The sequence below is a fragment of the Anabrus simplex genome, chromosome 7 (assembly GCF_040414725.1).
Source record: "Anabrus simplex isolate iqAnaSimp1 chromosome 7, ASM4041472v1, whole genome shotgun sequence".
Taxonomy (NCBI): domain Eukaryota; kingdom Metazoa; phylum Arthropoda; class Insecta; order Orthoptera; family Tettigoniidae; genus Anabrus; species Anabrus simplex.
Window position 1 is genome coordinate 60,830,800 of NC_090271.1, and position 23,158 is coordinate 60,853,957.

At 40.3% G+C, this 23,158-nt stretch overlaps 1 protein-coding gene across 1 annotated transcript in view; it reads left to right on the plus strand.

Moving 5' to 3' along the window:
* The window catches only part of LOC136877244 (facilitated trehalose transporter Tret1), a 57,063-nt gene extending 43,387 nt beyond the window's left edge, over positions 1-13,676 (plus strand). Inside the window, exons 6-7 of the mRNA XM_067151105.2 lie at positions 621-979; positions 12,032-13,676. Coding sequence (XP_067007206.1) covers positions 621-979; positions 12,032-12,565 — 893 coding nt within the window. The 3' untranslated portion in view covers positions 12,566-13,676. The remainder of the gene's footprint in view (positions 1-620; positions 980-12,031) is intronic.
* The last annotated feature ends 9,482 nt before the right edge of the window (positions 13,677-23,158 follow it).

Here is a 23,158-nt window from a genome sequence, read left to right on the forward strand (position 1 = left end):
AATTGATGGTCAATTAAGTAATACCTGGTTGCCAGCCATTAATAATTTACGTAGATAGTTCCATTCCCTGTCCCTTCACTATTGTTATTTCGTCTTGGTGTTTTCCAAATTCGTATGTTCCTCGTTGCCAGATGTTTCATTCCAGGCTTATGTCTATGTCATACACCTGTCATATGTTGCGCAAACACGTTATTTGAACCGCTTAGTCTGATTGTGATGGTTCGGTCAGCTTCCGCTTCGAACGCTAGCGGTGTGCCACGTCCTGGGGGCCATCTGGTGGCGAATGAACGTACCATTTCCACTTCCATTATAACGTCCAAATTCAAAGTGTCATTGTTTAAGAAGCCTTTCTGGTTGACAGTCGAGATTTCTTCTGAGGACGCAGAGTACAGTTTCTCTGCGAAACGTTAAGAATTTCACCTTATTTTTCTTTGCACGGTAACATGAAACTCTTTACGTTTTACAGGGAACTTTGGTCCGCGTCTTCGAAGCCCAAAAGTTTATAGTATGTCTACAAGTACAAGCCAAGAAAGCATCAATGTAAACAATAACTTTCTTTGACACTGACGGCCTTACTTGTATAAAAGGTCTTCATTAAATCGTCTTCCTAATGTTCACAGTGGTGTACCTGGTGTTGTTCGTCTGGATGCCAGAGTCTCCCGTGTTCCTGGTCGCCACGAATCGCAGGGACGAGGCCACCCGCGCTCTGCAGTGGCTGCGAGGCCCTAAATACGACCTGGAGGACGAACTGACTCGTATGCAAGACACCATGGAAGAATCACAACGCATCCAAGAGCCTGTTTTGACCCTCCTGCGCTCCAAGGGAGTTAAGAGAGCTCTCGTCATCTCTTTGGGTCTTATGACCTTCCAACAATTGAGCGGCATCAACGCCGTCATCTTCTACTCCGGCAAGATCTACGCCAACGTCGGAGGACGACTTCCGCCCAATACAGCCGCCATCATCATCGGACTCGTTCAGGTAAACACTCCTCAAACTTCCAAGTTTTCTTACAGAGAGTACAACAATATTTTTGTGAACTCTCTCAATATGATACCGATGAATGAGCCTACGGTGTATATTCAAGTACCCGTAGTTCACAATATTTTGAACAGTGCTTGTTGCAAGCAGAGTGTTGTAGATGCACTTAATTCATCCTCAGAAACTTGAAGACTGAACGCTGAAAGATCTAAAAGTTATAACTTGGCAATTATCACAAATTGCTCGCCAGACCGAGTTTCATAACAAGCGTTTAGGGCCCGGATTTTTGTCCACTAAAACTGCTCCAATAATGTGTGCTATTATACACTAAATTTACACCAAAAATATGCATGAAATTACGCATTGAAAATGCTTCTAGTATGCATGCAATTATGCACCAAAATATGTGTGAAATTACGCATTGAAAATGCTTCTAGTATGCATGCAATTATGCACTAAATTTACACCAAAAATATGCGTGAAATTACGCATTGAAAATTCTTCTAGTATGCATGCAATTATGCACTAAATTTACACCAAAAATATGCGTGAAATTACGCATTGAAAATGTTTCTAGTATGTATGCAATTATGCACTAAATTTACACCAAAAATATGTGTGAAATTACGCATTGAAAATGCTTCTAGTATGTATGCAATTATACACTAAATTTACACCAAAAATATGCGTGAAATTACGCATTGAAAATGCTTCTAGTATGCATGCAATTATGCACTAAATTTACACCAAAAATATGCGTGAAATTACGCATTGAAAATGCTTCTAGTATGCATGCAATTATACATTAAATTTACACCAAAAATATGCGTGAAATTACGCATTGAAAATGTTTCTAGTATGCATGCAATTATACACTAAATTTACACCAAAAATGTGCGTGAAATTCAGCATTGAAAATGCTTCTAGTATGCATACAATTATACACTAAAATTTCTCCAAATATGTATGCAATTATGCTCTAAAATGCTTCCAGTACACACGCAATTATGCACTAAATTTACACCAAAAATATGCGTGAAATTACGCATTGAAAATGCTTCTAGTATGCATGCAATTATACACTAAATTTACACCAAAAATATGCGTGAAATTACGCATTGAAAATTCTACTAGTATGTTTGCAATTATACACTAAATTTACACCAAACATATGCGTGAAATTACGCATTGAAAATGCTTCTAGTATGTATGCAATTATGCAATAAATTTACACCAAAAATATGCGTGAAATTACGCATTGAAAATGCTTCTAGTATGTATGAAATCTATATATATAAAATAAGAGTTTTGTCTGTACATTGCCCAGAATTTGAAAATATTGGTTATTTCTGTATCGGTCATGTCCATAGTAACAAGAAAATGCACTTTTTACTTTTCCGTAATGTCTGTCTGTCTGTCTGTCTGTCTGTCTGTCTGTCTGTCTGTCTGTCTGTCTGTCTGTCTGTCTGTCTGTCTGTCTGTCTGTCTGTCTGTCTGTCTGTCTGTCTGTCTGTCTGTCTGTCTGTCTGTCTGTCTGTCTGTCTGTCTGTCTGTCTGTCTGTCTGTCTGTACACGCATCACGAGAAAACGGTTGAAGAGAATTTAATGAAAATCGGTATGTGAAGTCGGGGGATGAGCCTCTACCATCTAGGCTATAAATCATTTTGCTCACGCTGAGTGAAATGGTAGTTTAGGGGAAGGCCTAAAATTGAATTCTCAACTATTAATGTTATTAGTGGTCTAATGAAAATCGTTATGTGAAGTCGGGCGATGAGCCTCTACAATCTAGGCTATAAATCATTTTACTCACGCTGAGTGAATGGTAGTTTAGGGGAAGACCTAAAATTGAATTCTCAACTATTTATGTTATTAGTGGTCGTATTTTAAACAAAATGGGTATGCAAAGTTGGGGAATAAGTTGCTACAATCTAGGCTATCAATAATTGTATTCACGCTGAGAAAAATGGTAGTTTAGTGGAAGGTCTAAAATGTAATTCCCAAATATTGTTGTTATTAGTAGTCCTATCTTGATGAAAATCGGTATGCAAAGTCAGGAAATAACTCGCTATAGTCAAGGCTGTAAATGATTTTGTTCACGCTGAGTGAAATGGTAATTTAGGGAAAGGCCTAAAATGTAATTCTGAAATATTTCTTATTAGAGGTGTAATCGATGAATGCTACATAACTAAGGTTATATAGCATCAAATTTCCTATTATTCATGTCTTATACATTGTTACCGTACTGGCTATGATCACAAAGATATTCATGAATTTGGATTTTTGTTACTAAGTCATATCAGCGCCGAGTAACGAGAAAATGGGTAAACAGCATTTAATGAAAATCGGTATGTAAAGTCGGAGAATAAGAAACTACAATTTATGGTTTACAAATCACAGAGTCGAAAGAAAACTGAATGTGAAGGCCTACAATATAGAAAGCTCATAACATTGATCAACAATAACATTACATTGACCATTGTTTGTCGTGATGTGCTTTGTGTCTTCTGTTGCCCCTCATCTCCGGTAGATAGGATTACTGCTGCGTACAGAGTATTTTTATTTGATTTACATTACACCGACATAGATAGGTTTTATGGCGACGATGGGATAGGAAAGGGCTAGGAGTGCCTTAGGCCTTAATTAAGGTACAGGCCCAGCATTTGACTGGTGTGAAAGTGGGGAAACTACGGAATACCATCTTCAGCGCTGCCGACAATGGGGTTCGAATCCACTATCTCTCGGATGCAAGCTCACAGCTGCGCACCGCTAACCACACGGTAAACTCGCCCAGTCGTACAGAGTGTAACAGCCTGTCTGAATATTGATGGGAAGTAGCTGGGGAGTTAGATAACTTTATTCTTTAGCATGCCATTCCCCTGGTTTATAAATTTTCTGATACAATTGGTACGTAACACATTGGATCATCATAGCATTCGGGCTATTCAATCCCTACTCTGAGGCACTGATTGGAATGAACAGTGTGCATATTTAGCAGAATAATGGCAGATGAGTGTTCATGGCAATCTGCGGCCTGGTCATCCCAGCTCTGGAACTTTGGACTATTAGTTTGGCACCGCAATCTAACCGCAGCTCTGTTCGTTAAAACTGTTAAAACGTGCGGCTTTCCATTTGATCGAGTATTTTATATGATAGCAATGCTTTTAATCGCTACATTCATACTTACGTTTTTGTAATGACCTATGTTGATTTCAGATTAGGAAAACCACAAAGTCAGTCTTTCTGAGAATCCCGTAGCGAAGCACGGGTACATCAGCTAGTTATACACTAAATTTACACCAAAAATATGCGTGAAATTACGCATTGAAAATGCTTTTAGTATGCATATGCATATAATATGCATATAATACACTAAAATTTCTCCAAATATGTATGCAATTATGCTCTAAAATGCTTCCAGTACACATGCAATTATGCACTACAGATCTTCTAGTGCGCATGCAATTATTCACTAAAATTATTCCTAGTGTGCATGAAATTATGCATTAAAATTCTTCAAGTATGCGTGCAATTACACACTAAAATATGAAAAAATCACAAAAATTAATTAAACATGCATTCAAAATTTCGTAATATTAATTTCTCGCCATAGGAATCCATACAGTAATTGTATGTTGGTTTTCTTTTCATATTTCACATCCTTCGAATAAACTTGAGAGTAGACAACGACCCATTTGTTGAATGGCCACTATTACGCGACACTCGCTGATTTAACATATATCCCCTGGTACTCTTTTCTTTAAGCAATATTAGAAAATTGGCATTTATTAATGAGATGAATACTATTAAAGAAAAAGTAACACATTAACTGAAGAGACTCCTCACAAGACTAAACCTCTGACTGGTTGAAAAAAAATACAGGGAAGTTTCACCCATTCGTCTTCTTGTATGTAAGAGACAAGAGAAAATAGCAGTACTCAAGTTCAAAAATGGTGGGGTTTCCCTGCTGGAAAGGGATGTTCAAAATACCTAGATAATTGAAATCGTTGTTAATTTCAAAATTACATACTAAAATTGCAAAACGCGAAGAGAATTAACCATTAACATGCACCCACAAGCGTAATTCTCATGTTTCTTCTTCTACACATGTTTTGGTTTAGCTTTTATTGCTGAAAAGTGTAAATAAAATTTTGCAAATTTATTGACGAAATAAATTGAAAATAGCGAAAAAAATACCGACATAACGTTTTTAAAATGACGAAATTAGGCAAAAATATTCACCACAAACAGATGCCTCTACTTATTGTATTTCCACTCACCTGAATTTGTCTCTGTAATTTCAAATCTTTCAGTAGAGGACCCATGTAAACTATGAACAATAAGGGTAAAACATGATAACCTTGTGTAACCCCTGCAATCCACCTGTTGTCATTTCTTGATGGATACAGTACCGTTGCGTGTATCTCTTGGTACATAAAACTAAAGCAAACCCAATGGCGCAACAGCCCTGAAGGGCCTTGGTCTACCAAGCGACCGCTGCTCAGCTCGAAAGCCTGCAGATTATGAGGTTTCGCATGGTCAGCACGAATCCTCTCGGTCTTTAGTCTTGGCTTTCTAGACCGGGACCGCTATCTCACCGTTAGATAGCTCATCAATTGTAGGCTGAGTGGACATCGAGCCAGCCCCCAGATTCAGGTAAAAATCCCTGACCTGGCCAGGAATCGAAACTGGGGCCTCCGGGTGAGAGGGAGCCACGCTACCCATTCACCGCGGGGTCGGCACTCACTTGGTACAACAGCAACAGCCTCGAAGGCCCTTAGCCTACCAAGCGGCCACTGCTCAGCCCGAAGGCTTGCAGATTACGAGGTGGCGGGTCGTCAGCACGACGAATCCTCTCGGCCGTTATTCTTGGCTCTCTAGACCGGGGCCGCCATCTCACCATCAATAGCTCCTCAATTGTAATCAAGTAGGGTGAGTGGACCTCAAACAAACCCTCAGATCCAGGAATCGAACATAAGGCCTCCGGGTAAGAAGCAGGTACGCTACCCCGGCAACATAGCAAAATGTAGCTTCCACGGAAGTCTCTGTGACAGTATGAAAGTTGCTGAGTAATGACTTTCAGAGTAAGACTAGTGCGCTTGGGTGTTATGAAAGGTGCTACTCATAAGGCCGGTCGTGCTATAATACCACCTCCTGGCCCACGAGGAAGACAATGGCAAACTACCCCAATACTCCACCTCCTCCTGTCTAGCAGGCCTCAATTTGGTGCCGTCGGCTATTTTTGCCATTTCTCTGTAAATGCCGCATAGCCTTTGATGGTGCTATTTGAGGATCCAACCAGCATTCGGGCTGATGACCTAACAGACTTAACAGACAGATAACACTGTAACTGCATTGAACCAAGAACTCATTCTACCGCCATTACTTACTGTACCCATATATATAAAAGCCTTTCATTACCTGTAATAACCAACTTCTGATCCCATAATTCCCCAGTATGAAATAAACTGTCACAATAAAATAAAACTATGAAAAAGTAAAACAAAATATGGATTTTAAATGGAGCAAGGGAGGGTAGGCTGAGCGTATAGGTAGTATACATACGAGTACATACATACATACATACATACATACATAACCGAGCTCGATAGCTGCAGTCGCTTAAGTGCGGCCAATATCCAGTATTCGGGAGATAGTAGGTTCGAACCCCACTGTCGGCAGCCCTGAAAATGGCTTTCCGTGGTTTCCCATTTTCACACCAGGCAAATGCTGGGGCTGTACCTTAATTAAGGCCACGGCCGCTTCCTTCCCACTCCTAGCCCTTTCCTGTCCCATCGTCGCCGAAAGACCTATCTGTGTCGGTGCGACGTAAAACAACTAGCAAAAAAAACATACATACTGCAAACTTGCTTGCCGATTGTCAACATCTGTCGCCGGATCTTGTAAATGTAGATTCTTCTATTCTCAGGGGTTCCGGGTTCTTCAGTCACTTGTTAACTTGAAACGGCGGCTGTCATAAGGAAATCTAATTATTACTTGAAATAAAATTTAAGAAGTGGGCTAAAATGGATGTATTATAAAAAGCATTAATACTATGTCCAATATATGCGAGGCATCGAATGAAAAAATCTAATTAATGAAACAGCTGACAGAAATTTGACATAAATGTAGATAAAAATGAAGACCTCAGAAAAATTAGTTTTATTGTTATTTAGTTACGTTAAACGATAATTGCCATTCCAGAATAGAATTCAATAACAAAACATGAAAATAGAAAACCTGAAAATTACTATCGATTGCAAATAACGCCGTTGGACGGTTCACTTGGTCCGTGAAGATTCAGTTTCCGAAACCGGGCTCCGAATTTTTCTTTAACTAAGCTTATCCACCGATCACAAAATACCACACAGGATATCATCAGCCTCCGAATGGACCGGTTATATTTGAAACGATTAATTATAATTAATTAATAAATTATACACAAAAAAAACATTTACTTCACAGGTTAACTTGCTCCTTAGCAAGGCATGGTGCTCCAAAATTCAATGTTATCAATCCCTGATATCTCTATAAAAATACATGATCGCACCATGCTGTGTCACAACCAGACACCCAGAAATAAAGTTACTTTATTAATTAATTATTTGAAATTATACAGAATATTGATCCACTGAACTGCAATATGTATCAAAATGCAATTAAACTTGAGTTTACATTTAAGTTAACATACAAATGACTTTCAGGTTATGTTAGTCTATAACAGACTAATTTAAACTGAACAAACGAATAAGCACGGATTTCTGAAAATTAATCTTTTCGCTTCACTGAGTAATAATTAAATTAATTTAATCCGACCGTTTATTAATGGTACCAACAAAACTGAACTGGAAAGAGTAACGTCAATAGACAGCGTCATAATAAGTATCACCATGTTATCAATAGCAACTAACGTGACTTTATTAAACAAATTGTCTTCATAAAAAATGTGGAAAACATAATTCATTACAATAATCATGACCACTACTGTGGTAAGAAACAAGGAGAAACGTCTCAATCATATAAAAGAACGATTTGTTGTTTATTTCATTAATCAAAACCATCATCATGACCACTGAAGAAATGTGCTACTCAGAAACTATAATCAGTACTATCATTAACTAAATTAAAATCATATCTCGAACATTTAACTTCAGTGATCAACACCAATAAAGTATAGCTAACGCACTATCATCGCAAACTAAACTGATCGTGTAATTATTATCCACAAAATGTTAACTTTCACTGGAATAAACTAGCCACTGGTCCTTGCAGATTGACCTAACCATCTAATTGAACTCATGAATGTCGCTAAGAGAAAACTATCATCAAATATAAACTAACTTTGTAAACTAGTCGTCTGATAACGGATAACGTCTTGTCAGTCTTTCTAGTCCTATAACACCTGCCATTTTTTATACCTGCATTAGTTCTACATGGAAAGAATCACTTTGAAACAAGACAGATTACAATACACTCATTTAAAATGAATTTATCTCTCATAACATCTAACCTTTTGAGATTAGATAATTCCTCGAACCAAACGGTCTTCGAACCTTGGTCATAGCACATGCCTTTCATGACAATCTAACACATTCGGGCATCATCCCGGAACTCATTCACTGTTATTTTCTCGGGGCACTAATACATTATTTCCTCAGGGTAATACATCGTCCCGGAATCCATTCACTACTTTGTCGTCCCAGAATTCAACTCTACTCATTTATTTAACACTGTCTTTTCCTCATCATGGCTATTGGATTTATATTTGATCTCAGAGTAATTTGTTACACAATTGTATGTGGTCCATCTTGATCTCATTTCATTTTATATCGTATCTTATTTCACGGATTCGTCGTCGTACTAAAATTACGTAAACTATGGAACGAACTTCTAACAAATATCAAACTTCAAATTACAGGAATATCACGCCGACCTTGACTTAATTTAGACATTACGATATCTTTATCCGATACCTACAAAACAACACTTACCAACACGCAACTACATATATACATTATAATTTGACACGAAACCTTGATTTTTGAACGAAAACTGGCATAGAACTTATATTTACCCAATACCTCCTTTAATCCTTTTTCAAATAATCGTCTGTAAATCTGAGTTTTTAACATAAAATATGCGTAAAATTCGCAGTACTGACTACACGCGAAACATATCTGTACCACACAAAACTTAATACACAAAAGCTAAAAACAACACGCTATCGGCCTGAAACTTCGGCCCTTATTTACACAGAACATAACGATGCAGAATACACCTTAGATAATACAAATCATCAAATCATGTCACCCTCCTGGATTTTTGCTGAGCAATGAACACACCATGTTGACACACACTATGCACAATTCACACATTTCTTCTCGGAGATTCTTAATTAACAACATTATTCAATTTTATTTCTTACATTCTACACACTGAAGTCCGGCTCCATGGCTAAATGGTTAGCGTGCTGGCCTTTGGTCACAGGGGTCCTGGGTTCGATTCCCGGCAGGGTCGGGAATTTTAACCATAATTGGTTAATTTCGCTGGCACTGGGGCTGGGTGTATGTGTCGTCTTCATCATCATTTCATCCTCATCACGACGCGCAGGTCACCTACGGGTGTCAAATCGAAAGACCTGCACCTGGCGAGCCGAACATGTCCTCGGATACTCCCGGCACTAAAAGCCATACGCCATTTTATTTCATTACACCCTGAAAATTTTAATACTTAACAAATATATGTGAATTTTCAATGTTATTTCACACGTTTCTTCTATATTCTTCCTTTAATGGGATATTTACATAAAAGACCGTACACTTATGACATAATTTATTATCAATTCATTTCTTATTCATGCTTTAATATTTATACCATCCGACACATTTAAGAAGCAAGAGGAATATATTGAAATTAGCATGCCGAGATATGCCGTTGATTTTTATTGTTTCCCTCTCAAAACACGGACAAATTTATTATTCATACGAATATGAGTATTTCACATTTCACACTCCACCAGTTCTTACCATACTATTGCTAGGCTGGTATTCATACTTACCATGACCAATCTTGAGTATCGGCACCATTCGCACATAAATAAATGACCAAGAGGAACATAGGTCTTACTACACGAACGTTCTGGCCTTAGTCAGCAAACCTAGTATGCCTGCGTTTTGGCGCGAGACAGTGATATAAAGATTGCACCACATTAGATAATTCCATTATCCCACGGGTCTCATCTTTGTTGTTGATATCCAGAATGTTCAGAAGAATTCGTGGAATATGAATCTCATGATTTTACAATTTTAATTTGCATTTAAACGATCTAAAATGCTGAAGCGTGGGTTGGATAAATAATTTTCTCCCACTATGATGACGTACAGCTGTGGCTTCGAATCTTCCCACGGTCTAGCACAATCTTTCCATCTTTGGACAGAAGAAAATTGATAACATGATAATTCCTTCCAATTTAATGGGCGTTCCACTGTACCAAACCAAGTTTCAAATTACATCTGGATAATCATCGTATTTTAGAAATTAGCCACGAGTATACCCGAATCCATCCGATATTCCCCCCTAGGATCTTATAATCAGGATACCTTTCCTGCCCAAATATATCACAATTCAACCTCAAAGCTCTTATCTCGTGGGTACGAAACATGAAGAGGACACAGGGTGCTCCTCAAGTAATGATGCAAAAATGGATACTCATTTCCCAACAACATATCTTGCGGCTAGGTGGCCAGTAAGTTTATGAATCACTTTTGATGATTGTGAATGATGGGTTCAATACATACATACATACATACATACATACATACATACATACATACATACATACATACATACATACATCTTCATGATAGACTGTTATGCCTTTCAGCGTTCCGTCTAAAGTCGCCACAATCCCCTATTCGTAACTAGTTTTATGGCCTCATTTAGTTCAATACCTCTTATCTTTAAATAATTAGAAACAGAGTCTAACCGTCATCGTCTTGGCCTCCCTCTACTTCTCTTACCATCCATAACACAGCCCATTATTTTCTTAGGTAACCTATCCTCCTCCATTCTCCTCACATGACCCCATCACCGAAGCTGGTTTATGTAGACAGCTTCATCCATCAAGTTCATTCCTAACTTGTCCTTTAACTCCTCATTCCGAGTACCCTCCTGCCATTGTTACCACCTGTTTGTACCAGCAACATTTCTCGCTACTTTCATGTCTGTTATTATTTTCTAACTTATGAATAAGATATCCTGAGTCCACCCAGATTTCACTCCCGTAAAGCAAAGCTCGTCTGAAAACAGACCGATGTAAAGATAGTTTCGTCCGAGAACTGACTTCCTTCTTACAGAATACTGTTGATCGCAAATGCGAACTCACTGCTTTAGCTTTATTGTACCTTGATTCAATCTCACCTAATATATTACCATCCTGGGAGAACACACTCCTAAATACTTGAAATTATCTATCTGTTCCAGCTTTGTATCACCAATCTGACATTCAATTCTGTCGAATTTCCTACCTACTGACATCAGTTTAGTCTTTTCATACCATACTCATTGCGCCGATTTTCAAGTTGCAAAATATTAGACTGCAGGCTCTCGGCACAATCTGCCATTAAGACCAAATCGTCAGCAATAGGCCAAACTGCTTACTACATTTTTCACCTAACTGAATTCCTCCCTGCCAATTAATACCTTTCAGCAGATGATTCATGTAAACTACAAGGATAATAGAGTACAGCCTTGTCTAACTCCAGTAAGTACCTTGAACCAAGAAATTCTACCATCAATTCTCCCTGCAGTCAAATTGTCAGTATAAATGCCATTGACTGATTTTAATAATCTACCCCTAATCCCATAGCCCCCAATACGGCAAACATATTTTCTCTCCTTACACTCTCATTTGCTTTTTCTAGATCTACGATAAGTAAACATAACTGTTTATTCCTCTCGTAAATTGTTATAGCACAATGTAATTAGTCTGGGCATTACAGAGTTAAGTAGGTTTATATTTTCTGTGTTTGATGCGATGCATGATCTAACTTGCAGGTCTTCGCGACGGCCGCTTCCACGCAGCTGGTGGACCGAGCTGGGAGACGAGTTCTGCTACTCGCATCAGGTGGAGTAATGGCATTGTGTCAAGGTCTCCTGGGACTCTACTTCTACATGAAGGAGGCGGAATTTGACTTGGTCTACTTCCGGTGGTTGCCTCTAGTCTGCCTCGCCCTCTTCATCATTATGTTCTCTATTGGATTTGGCCCAATCCCCTGGATTATGTTGTCAGAGCTGTTCCCTCCAGAGGCCAAGGCTGCTGCAGCTGCTATCTCTGCCTCTTGCTCCTGGTTGTTGGCTTTCCTTGTCACCCTCGGTTTCCGTAGAATGGGCACCACGCTGGGTATCGACGGAGCTTTTTGGACCTTCGCTATTGTCTGTGTATTCAGTGTCCTCTTCGTGGCAATTAAAGTGCCCGAAACTAAGAACAAAGATCTGGAGGATATTCAGGCAGAGTTGTGCGGCCGAAGACGGCAAGGAGAGCAGGAGGTCATGAACCGTGCGATGTCTTCATTTCCCAAACCAATCTGAGCAGCGCTTGCATCATCAACAAATTCTCAATCAGCTCCGCGATTCCGGAGATGACAAGTACTTTTTCAACCTTAGGAAAACTGAACCTCTTGGACGACCAGCGGTCCAACTTCTCAGAAGGGCGTACGTTTACATGCAAGGCATGGTATAAAACCAGTTGTTTTTAAAGAGATATAGGGTTAGTTCATAATATCAAAATCTTCTTCAAAGCACAAAGTAGTAATAACTGAAGTGCAAGATTTTGATAAACGGTAGTCTCCAGCGAATAAAGAGGAGCAATCCGTGAAAACTTTAATTTATTTTTCTAAGGTTGAATTAATGTGCCAATGTCTGTGACATAAATGAAACATTTTAGTTCATCCCTTTCAACCTTATGAACATAGGCTGGGAGAAAATTCCTTCATACTCCTACCTTGTAAATAGCCACATATGCCAAAGGCATTTCTAACTCTTCTGGGCGGTACATTGTTATAGCAAGCAAAGGCAGCTGCTAAGGTTTAGGTTAAATAGTTCATCAATTTTCAACAGGAAACTACTCAAATTATGAGATAACTGGTCGTCCAGAGTGGCCTTACAAGTGAAGGACCCACATCAAATAAAAAAGCATTGATGTAGTCAAATATTCTCGGAATAATAACACAGAACATGAACGTCGTTCCTACATTTTATGTAATTATTATTAGGGCATTTTAAGCTGGAATATCTTCTAGGTTAATTGAAGAAGTTGCTCTAATATCAATTCAAGTAATTGTAACATACATTGAAAGAAGGCTGATTCGTAGTTTTCTAAATATATATTTTGTTACTTTGACAAACTCTCAAATTAGTGTTTTGTGTTATCAACAATGTTAGAGTTCCCCGCACGTGTGGTCAGTTTATTTACCTCATAAACTACAGTACACTGCAATCTGGTGGATCGCTGCTCAGTACTTGCAGAAGTAACTAGTATCAACTTGAAATGAACTGACGACAGGGATCAACCGTTCGAGGGAAGCCATGGACTGGCAGTAGTCACTTCAACATCGCATAAAGTCAACGAATGTAAATAGTGAACTTACGTGTAACATTTTGTAAATAAACGACATCTTATCAAATAAATATTTGAAACAAGCATTGTCAACATTTCGCAACCTACCCTTTCATCCTAAGTTCTACTACTAAATGTTTTCAAATCAGTGGTGACGTTTTCTCAGGGTGTGTAAGTTGTGTGTCAACGTCCAAATAAAACTGAAAGAAAAATAATACCATTTTATATCATTTGTTTTAATGCAATGTTACATTATCGTTCCTTGTTCCGCTCCATATACTGCACTGTACAACTGTAGTTCCTCTCAACACCGTCCGGAACCGTCGCCAAGGCGTTGGATCTGTTTCCAATCATTGCGCAAGACGGAACGCAATTCAGTTAGGTGTCACGCGCAGCCAGCCAGGAGCATGTGACGTCAGCGGACTCTAGTCTGCCAGGTGCTATAACTTACTCCAAATACAATAGAGACAATACGTGACACTCAGCGAGATATCGAGGGAGAGCTATTAGAGCTCTCTCTAGCGGATTGACCTGAGAACTACTGATTTTGTCATAAGAGCACGTATATTTGTGTGTGAAGTTTTTGGAGTTATTTATGCGTTTTCGGTGAGTTGACATAATTAAATAGTAGCGCGAGTAATTCCTTGATATCTCCTCTCAACACGAGGGGAAAGGTATGTGCTGTGTTTGGCTAGAGTAGCTATGAAGTAGAGAAGAATGCACGGTCTTTCTCCCGTTTCCCTCGCGACAAGAAAAATTAAGTAATATTGTGTTTGCATATATATTCTTCCAGTGACAAAGAGATTTTTATAGTACTTCATAATCTTCTGACCTGCTCGACCCATATTTTAACTGGCTTAAAATATAATACACATATTTTATAGTATAGTGCAGCAGCTAACCTTCAATACCGATGTGTTGTTGTAGGTGTGATCTGTGGGTCTTATTTAATTCAGGAAAATACATATGCATATGAGTGTGGCTGGTTGTGTTCCAAGTAACCCCACTTGGAATGCCCTAATGCGTTTTCAAGCACTGAAGAAAATATGGGTGATTTAAGAAATGTACATATTTTGTTGAAACAATATGATGATACAAATTTGCTTTACCCTAATGTAATAGCATTATGGTAAGTATTGCTTGTAGGGAAAGTTTGAATGTTCTTGAGGCTAAAATTATAGATTTTCTTTCTGTTAGTAGGCTTCAAATTAAAAGGAAAATTGTCCAGCTCTTAAATGTAAATTCATTGAATCATGTGTGTAAGGAATGTGCCGATATTTTTGTTGACAAGTGTTTTAATATGATGGTACAATGTTTTTAAATGAGAAAAAAGAAAAATCTAGCCGTGAACGTTCAGGCAGGAATTCTAAAGCTAAAAGGTAATGCATAAATGAAAGATTAAGCTCTTTCACAGAAGTCCACTTCACATCTTGATTATATGTCTAATTTCAGTCTTTAAATAATTCTTCATTCATTTATCCAGAATTGCTTTAGCAAGTTTGAAGTTAATATCTTAGTAACACTTTCTTTCTAGACGTAATTTATTTATCTATTTCCGTATATACATTTCCATTTATATTTGAATTTAGCGCGAATTTTCAGGTCAAGCCACTAGGAGCGCCACTTGCGACTTGCCTCCCATTTTAACAAGGCTAAATCCGGAAGTGTCGCGTATTGTCTCTACTGTATTTGCTTACTCCAAATCAGTGTGCTGAACGCCCTACTTGTCTTCGTTATCGCAAATACGTTTACGTTGTAATATAATATTTTCACATGAAATCCGCAAAGATATTGCATGACGCTTTCATTTTTATTATTTTGTTTGTGTACTTTTGTAAATATTACATATCTAGTTTGAAAGCCAGAATAGTGAGAACTTCTTTAATATGTTAGAAAGTATTTTAAATGTACCAACATACCGGAAATTAAGTATTTACAGCTCCCAATTACTTGAAAGACTTTAAAATAAGAACTCTATACACGTACAGATTAAATAAATCGCAGTTTAACAATCAAGATATAACATTAACCGATGAAGCCGGGAAAGTGTGGGAATGTTTTGTGAAGGGACTGTTCCTATTTTTAACAAGTGCGTAAGGGCGGGGGGCAGGCGTAACAGTTCAGGTTGTAAATCTGTTTCAAAATCAGAGGGCAGAAAATGTTCGGAGTATATACAGTACGTGCGATTTTAGAGTTAAAAATATATTTTCTTTTACAAAAATACAACCAATATTTCTGCAAAGCTGAGCCTTTTTGGGAATCTATAAAATGACAACTTGCTGTACGTTCCTGGGCTTTGTTGCCATGGTTTGTACAGCCTTCAACCTCACAGTTAACAGGAGTTTACTTCACTCACGAACGAAACGCTCGAGTTCAAGACTTTTAAAACATACACAAACCTCGAAAGTAATCAAATATTTAAATGAATAATGTCCAGACCAGAGATGAACAGCAATTCACCGAATTTCACTGCTTAGAATTAAAACACTGACACAAAAGAGTATATAGACTGACATTAACGCGCAAAACAATGCGTTGTGCAATGGGATGGAGAGTCCAGTGACGTCACGACCATGCCAGTCTACTGCGCATCCGTCTCGTGACACCTACCGTCTCTCTTCTAGTTGCCGTGTACTTACACCATGTTTGCGACGGCTTAGCAACTTTACTCCCTGGAATCGCGCATGCGCGCATACGCTCTCATTCCCCTTGCATCGAGCTCGCTAAACCTGACCAAGGCGTTGTTTCAGTTCCAACGCTTTGTGTCGAGTGTTGTTTTCGAATTCAGTGCGAGTGTATTCTTGCTTACGCAATCAAGTTGGAGGTTTAAATGTTTCAATAGGGGTGGTGAAAACATTGTAAAACAATTATTAAACACTAGTTTTTCATCGCTTTGTCATAGTGGGAAGAAAAGGTGATTGACAGTGGCCGACCATGCCTAGCCATTTTCAGACCTCTCGACAGTGGTTTGTCTGTGCTTTAGTTTTGCAATATTATCTTATTACTAGAGCCCGGGTTGCCATGCACTATCTAATCTCAAAATATGCACAATAAACTGGAAAATATTCACTATCAAAATTCAGTTCCTTTTGAAACATTGTACAAGTAATTTCTCCAAATTGTCTTGATGTAAGCTGATCTCTTTATCTGTCAACACATTCTTAAGCATTCTACGTCAGAAGAAGTGACAGATGCATACAGTAGCGGTGATTGGGAGTTAGAAGTGGGAAGACAAAAAATGTATATAGACTACAACAAAAAGTACCCGGGTCTATGACTATAATGGGGGGAGGGGGCATCAAAATTGAAACCTATCTACAAAATGGTAAGTTGTTTTAAGCTCTCTGAGTGAATTTTGATAGAGACGTAAGGTTTAGTCTACCAAATTTAGTGCGGTAATAATGGTACTATACTATAAAACTTTAACCAAAGGGACCATAATTAGACATGCATTACACTTAAAAAGAAGTTCGGAGTGTTTACACACTTAAAACGTCATTTGACTACACAGTAACAAAGTAACAGACACTAGATAGAACTGCACAGACACATTGAATGAGAGAGACTGCCAGACTGACGAATGCGTGCGGTAAGCGCGTGAATCATAACTAGAGCCCGGAATTTTATGCACTAAAAGGTTAGAATGCAAACTTACTGAAGCGAGAAGCAAGTATAGTCTACCTTCACAACGACTATGCTATGGGGTTTGCATAAACATTAGGGGTACGGCCCATCAGAACCCCTATAATTTATGTTACTCTTTCTACACTATGGAACAGCGGGTAGCCGGCATTTCCTACTAACCAAATTAGTTTGCAATCTAGCCTATTACCGCATGAAAATCCGGGCTTTAATCATAACATAACCCATTGTCCATGACCTTAGCTAAAATGCCGTATACCCCTGCAACCCTTCCTCACAGCACTTGCTACACGCTGCTGTGCGAGTCTCCACTACCTGCTGTGACGCTGTACGAATCGGTCAGCCGCAATGAACGACATCTTGTGCGTATTTCTACTAAGTATTTTTCTTAATAATTATAGATATTAGAGGAACGAATTAGATGAAAAAGCAATAGGGATTGTAAAAAATGGCTTTTTTTATAATTCGTAGTTTCAGGCGGTTTTTAAATAACTGCTAGGTTCTTCAGTCTGCCGAAACTTTTAAACAAATTAAGGTGGCTAAAATGGAATATTTTTTCCTCCACAAAGTGGGGAGGGGGTGACTGCCCCACCTCGCCCCGCCCCTTAATCGCCACTACTGGGTGCATACTTAAATTAAGGCATTTGGGACAAAGTGAGGTCAAATTGTATGTCTTTTGCATTTTCACCACAATACGTCTTTTATAAGCTTAACGAATTCAGAATCAGGTTTTGAACGGATCACTTTGTTCAACTTATCTCTAGCTGCCGCAACTACTTCTCCGTGCGATGATTGCAGAAACATTTGAATGTCCGCAATAACAAAGACGTATGGCGAGTGAGAGTTCCGGGTAGGAAATTCCAGGACAACAACGAATGAGGGTTTAGTGAAACACTTTTTTTTTCTTTTTTGCTATTTGCTTTACGTCGCACCGACACAGGTACGTCTTATGACGACGATGGGACAGGAAAGGCCTAGGAATGCGAAGGAAGCGGCCGTGGCCTTACTTAAGGCCTGGTGTGAAAATGGAAAAATACAGAACACCATCTTCAGTGCTGTCGACAGTGGGGTTCGAACCCACTATCTCCCGGATGCGAGCTTACAGCTGCGCGCCCTTAACCGCATGGCCAACTCGCCCGGTCAGTGACAAACAAAGGTCCGTAATCTGCTATCTCAGTAACGCGGCATCACAGAATAGTGATAGAAGTTTTGGTTTGTTCGTCTAACATAGACGAAAAAATTAACCGTCAGTGAGTAATGCATAATTTACGGTTCAATTTACAGTGTAGCAAAGTATAACGGACACAGAGATCGACGTGGGGCCTTCCGGCTTACGTCAATGTTTACTCAAGCAACCGATCAGAAAGTGTCCACCTCTGTGGTGTAGTGGTTATTGTGATTAGCTGCCACCCCCGGAGGCCCGGGTTCGATTCCCTGCTCTGCCACGAAATTTGAAAAGTGGTACGAGGGCTGGAACGGGGTCCACTCAGCCTCGGGAGGTCAATTGAGTATAGGTGGGTTCGATTTCCACCTCAGCCATCCTGGAAGTGGCTTTCCGTGGTTTCTCACTTCTCCTCCAGGCAAATGCTGGGATGGTGCCTAACTTAAGGCCACGGCAGCTTCCTTCCCTCTTCCTTGCCTATCCCTTCCTATCTTCCCATCCCCCCCCCCCGCAAGTCCCCTGTTCAGCATAGCAGGTGAGACCACCTGGGTGAGGTACTGGTCATCCTCCCCAGTTGTATCCCCCGACCCAATGTCTCACGCTCCATGACACTGCCCGTGAGGCGGTAGAGGTGGGATCCCTCGCTGAGTCCGAGGAAAAAGCTAACCCTGGAGGGTAAGCAGATTAATAAAGAAGAAGAACAGATCAGAAAGTGCTTGGTGAATTGGATTATAGGACCTCTACCGTATGCACTAACTTTGGTTGTAACATACGATGCCAGGAACATACTGTATACCGTGGAGAAACGGTCCGAAATTCTGCAAAACCAATATTCATAAAAGACACTATCATGCAAATTAACATTATATATACCGAGCTCGATAGCTGCAGTCGCTTAAGTGCGGCCAGTAACCAGTACTCGGGAGATACTAGGTTCGAACCCCACTGTCGGCAGCCCTGAAAATGTTTTTTCCGTGGTTTCCCATTTTCACACCAGGCAAATGCTGGGGCTGTACCTTAATTAAGACCACGGCCGTTTCCTTCCCACTTCTAGCCCTTCCCTGTCCCATCGTCGCCATAAGACCTATCTGTGTCGGTGCGACGTAAAGCAACTTATAAAAAAACATTATATATGCGCCAAAGTCAGAATAAAAGTCATATTATGCAACGTTAGATGTCCAAATATTAGCTATTAAGACTAAAATCTTCAAAATATGCATTATGCATGAATTTTCTCCTAAAAAAAGCCAAAACATGCAAACATGCAGGGAAAAGGAACGGTTATTTGGAATCGTTAAGCCATAAAACGAATATTTATAAAGTTTGAGAAGTGTAGCTAGCTTACTTAAAAACGTTATCCGACTCGTTGGCTGAATGGTCAGCGTACTGGCCTTGGGTTCAGAGGGTCCCGAGTTCGATTAAACTTTATGGCTCGGCGGCTGGGTGTGTGTGGCGTAAAAATGAAAGACTCTGTAGGTTTCACAACCTCAGGGTCGGAAAAGAGAAAGAGTTGGCCAAGGGACGTGGGATAGGATAGATGAAAGTGAGGAGCCTGGCACAAGTAAGTGGAAGCAATGCCAGGACTCAACTAAGGGCCCCGTGGATGCCAAACCTCTATCCCAAACTGAGAGCCCTTGGGGCCCGTTTAAGTCACCTCTTACGACAGGCAGGCGATACCGTAGTTGTTCTTCTACCGCACCCACCCACAGGGAGTTCCCAAGTAGAGAGCCCCTGTGGGTTATTCCTTGTACTTGCCTCTTACCCACAGAGGTATTTAGATGATTTCGGTAGATGAGGTTTCATAGCTATCAGTTTACTTGCGCGGACGGCGGATTGGCCTCATTTTTGTATTTTGTCACACATTTCCCGCCAGAGATTTCAGAGAGGCCTGGGAGGAGCAGGTTAGTAATTTCGTCTCTAGTTGGCGTCCAATTTCAGCCCATCCATACCCCCCCAATCCATGAACAGCCCGATAGCCGACGGTTACGGCCTAGCTGCAGTCTTGCGTGCGCAAGCGACAACTATCTTTCCATCTCTCAACAGAAAATGTGAGTAGATATTTACTTATTTTTGCTAGCACTTCGGAATTATATTCATCTTTAAATGCGGTAGTGCGGCATAAAGATTTTCCGTGTACATTTTTTTCTTTGTTATGTGGCTTCATTTATTTTTTGCTAGAAAATACTAACGGTCGGTTACCTACTTTTTCGTTCAGGGCTTAACAGCGATCCTCAAGATATGTTTCGAATTCTAGAAGAAGAAGGGGAAATAGCAGTCTCCGAGTTGTGTTATTATTTTGTACCATGCATAGGGCCTGTTAGTAGACTACTATTTTTTTCTTAGAAAGATGTCAGAAAACTCAAATACGTTCATGTTAACCTCTTTTTACCTCTATCTGTGAATTTTTTTTCTTTCCGGGTGAAATAAAATTGAAGGATTGAAAATGTGTAACCATTTTAGTAACCATAAGATAACCAGAACTGAATTTATTTTGAAGAATTATGTCATTTATGCAATAAATATTTCTGTAAAGTACTTAATCAAGACTTTTGCTTTAAAATGTGTTTGTGAAGTTTTATCAGAGTTGCAGTCCTAATTATTTTGAAACGTTGCGGATGAAGTGGAGAAAAATTCATCAAAATGATAGAAACTAATGGGCGGCTAAATTGCCGTCCGCACGAGAGCGAACGTGAGGCCAGGCCGCGCGAGCGGATCAAGGATACCAATTTAAACGAAATGTATACTCTCCAGACATGACAGCTGCAGCCTGTTGTATACCACTCTTGAATTTATATCTACACCTTCACCCCGTTTCCTGATGCGGAATCGAGGATGAGGGAAGGTGGCATTTTTTTTTTTAAATGTTTTTGCAAGTTGCTTTACGTTGCACTGACACAGATCGGTCTTATGGCGACGATGGGACAGGAAAGGTCTAGGAGTGGGAAGGAAGAGTCCCTGGCCTTAATTAAGGTACATTTTCTTGGTGTGAAAATGGGAAACCACGGAAAACCATATTTTTTTGCTATTTGCTTTACATCGCACCGACACAGATATGTCTGATGGCGACGATGGGATAGGAAAGGCCTAGGAATTGGAAGGAAGCGGCCGTGGCCTTAGTTAAGGTACAGCCCCGCCATTTGCCCGGTGTGAAAATGGGAAACCACGGAAAACCATCTTCAGGGCTGCCGACAGTGGAGCTCGAACCCACTACTTCCCGATTACTGGACACTGGCCGCACTTAAGCGACTGGAGCTATTGAGCTCGGTGAAAACCGTCTTCAGGGTGGCCGACAGTGGGATTCGAACCGACTATCTCCCGAATACTGGATACTGGTCGCACTTAAGCGACTGCAGCTGTCAAGCTCGGTGAAGATGACATTTTATAGCAGTCTTCTCCGCACAGGCCATGAAGGCCCTTGGAGGGGTGGAATGTAAAGGCTTCCACTATCCGTAACGTCGACACTCGGTGGGGTAGAGTGGTTGGTTGCACGCCTGGCCACCTGGCTGAGACGGTAAAGGCATGCTCGGTTCACCCGGGAGGACGTGTGTTCGATTCCCCGTCAGAAAGTCGAAAGAATTAAGAAATGAGATTTCCCCTCCCAGAGGTTCACATTGCTCTTAGGGTCACTCAGTCTACACCAGAAATGAGTACTAGATTGAAATGAAATGGCGTATGTCTTTTCGTGCCGAGATTGTCCGAGGACAAGTTCGGCTCGCAAGATGCAGGCCTTTTGATTTGACTTCCGAAGGCGACCTGCGCGTCATGATGAGTATGATATGATGATGAAGACGACACGTACACCCAGCCCCCGTGCCAGCGGAATTAACCAAGTACGGTTAAAATTCCCGACCCTGCCGGAAATGGAACCCGGGACCCCTGAGACCAAAGGCCAGCACGCTAACCATTTAGCCATGGATTCAAAGGCTGCCGGGCGTACCCCACTAAGCGCCGAGGTTGAGGAGAATGGAAGCCTTTACCTTCCGCCCCTCCCAGGGCCTTCATGGAATGTGCGATAATGACTTGTTCGACTTTTTAAAGTCGGATGTCTTTCCTTGTCACCAACCTGAGTTGAGGAGCGAATGAAGATGAAATGAATGATGGTGAACGAAATTGGTTAGAGAGGTGAAAGGTATCGGCTGTCAATAGGAACTGTTCCTGCATTTGCCTGGAGGTGAAAATGGGAAACCACAGAAAACCATTCTGAGGACAGCTCGGTGTAGGCTATACCACTCTTACATAAACACGTTAATCCTTTGTCTCTCCTGACATTTTCACTAATAAATTCACTAGTGCGTGTTTCCTTCTTTACAAGTTGCTTTACATCGCGCCGACGCAAATGGGTCTAATAGCGACGAGGGAATAGGAGTGGGCCTTAATTAAGCATTTGTCTGGTTTGAAAATGGGGAACCACGGAAAGTCATCTTCAGGCCTGCCGACGGTGGGGTTCGAACCCACCATCTCCCGAATGCAAGCTCACGGCTGCGCGCCTCTAACCGCACGGCCAACTGGTTCGGTGTTATTGCTTGTATTGTGTGTTAATGAAGGTGAGTATTTTTAATAATAATGTTATTGTTACGTCCCGCTAACTAATTTCGACTGCTTTAGGAGGCACCGAGTTGCCGGAATGTTGTCCAGCAGAATTATTTTACGTGCCAGTATATCTGCCGACACGAAACTGACGTATTTAAGCACCTTCAAATACCACCGGACTGAGCCAGGATCGAACCTGTCATGTTGGAGTCAGAAGGCCAGCGCCTCAACC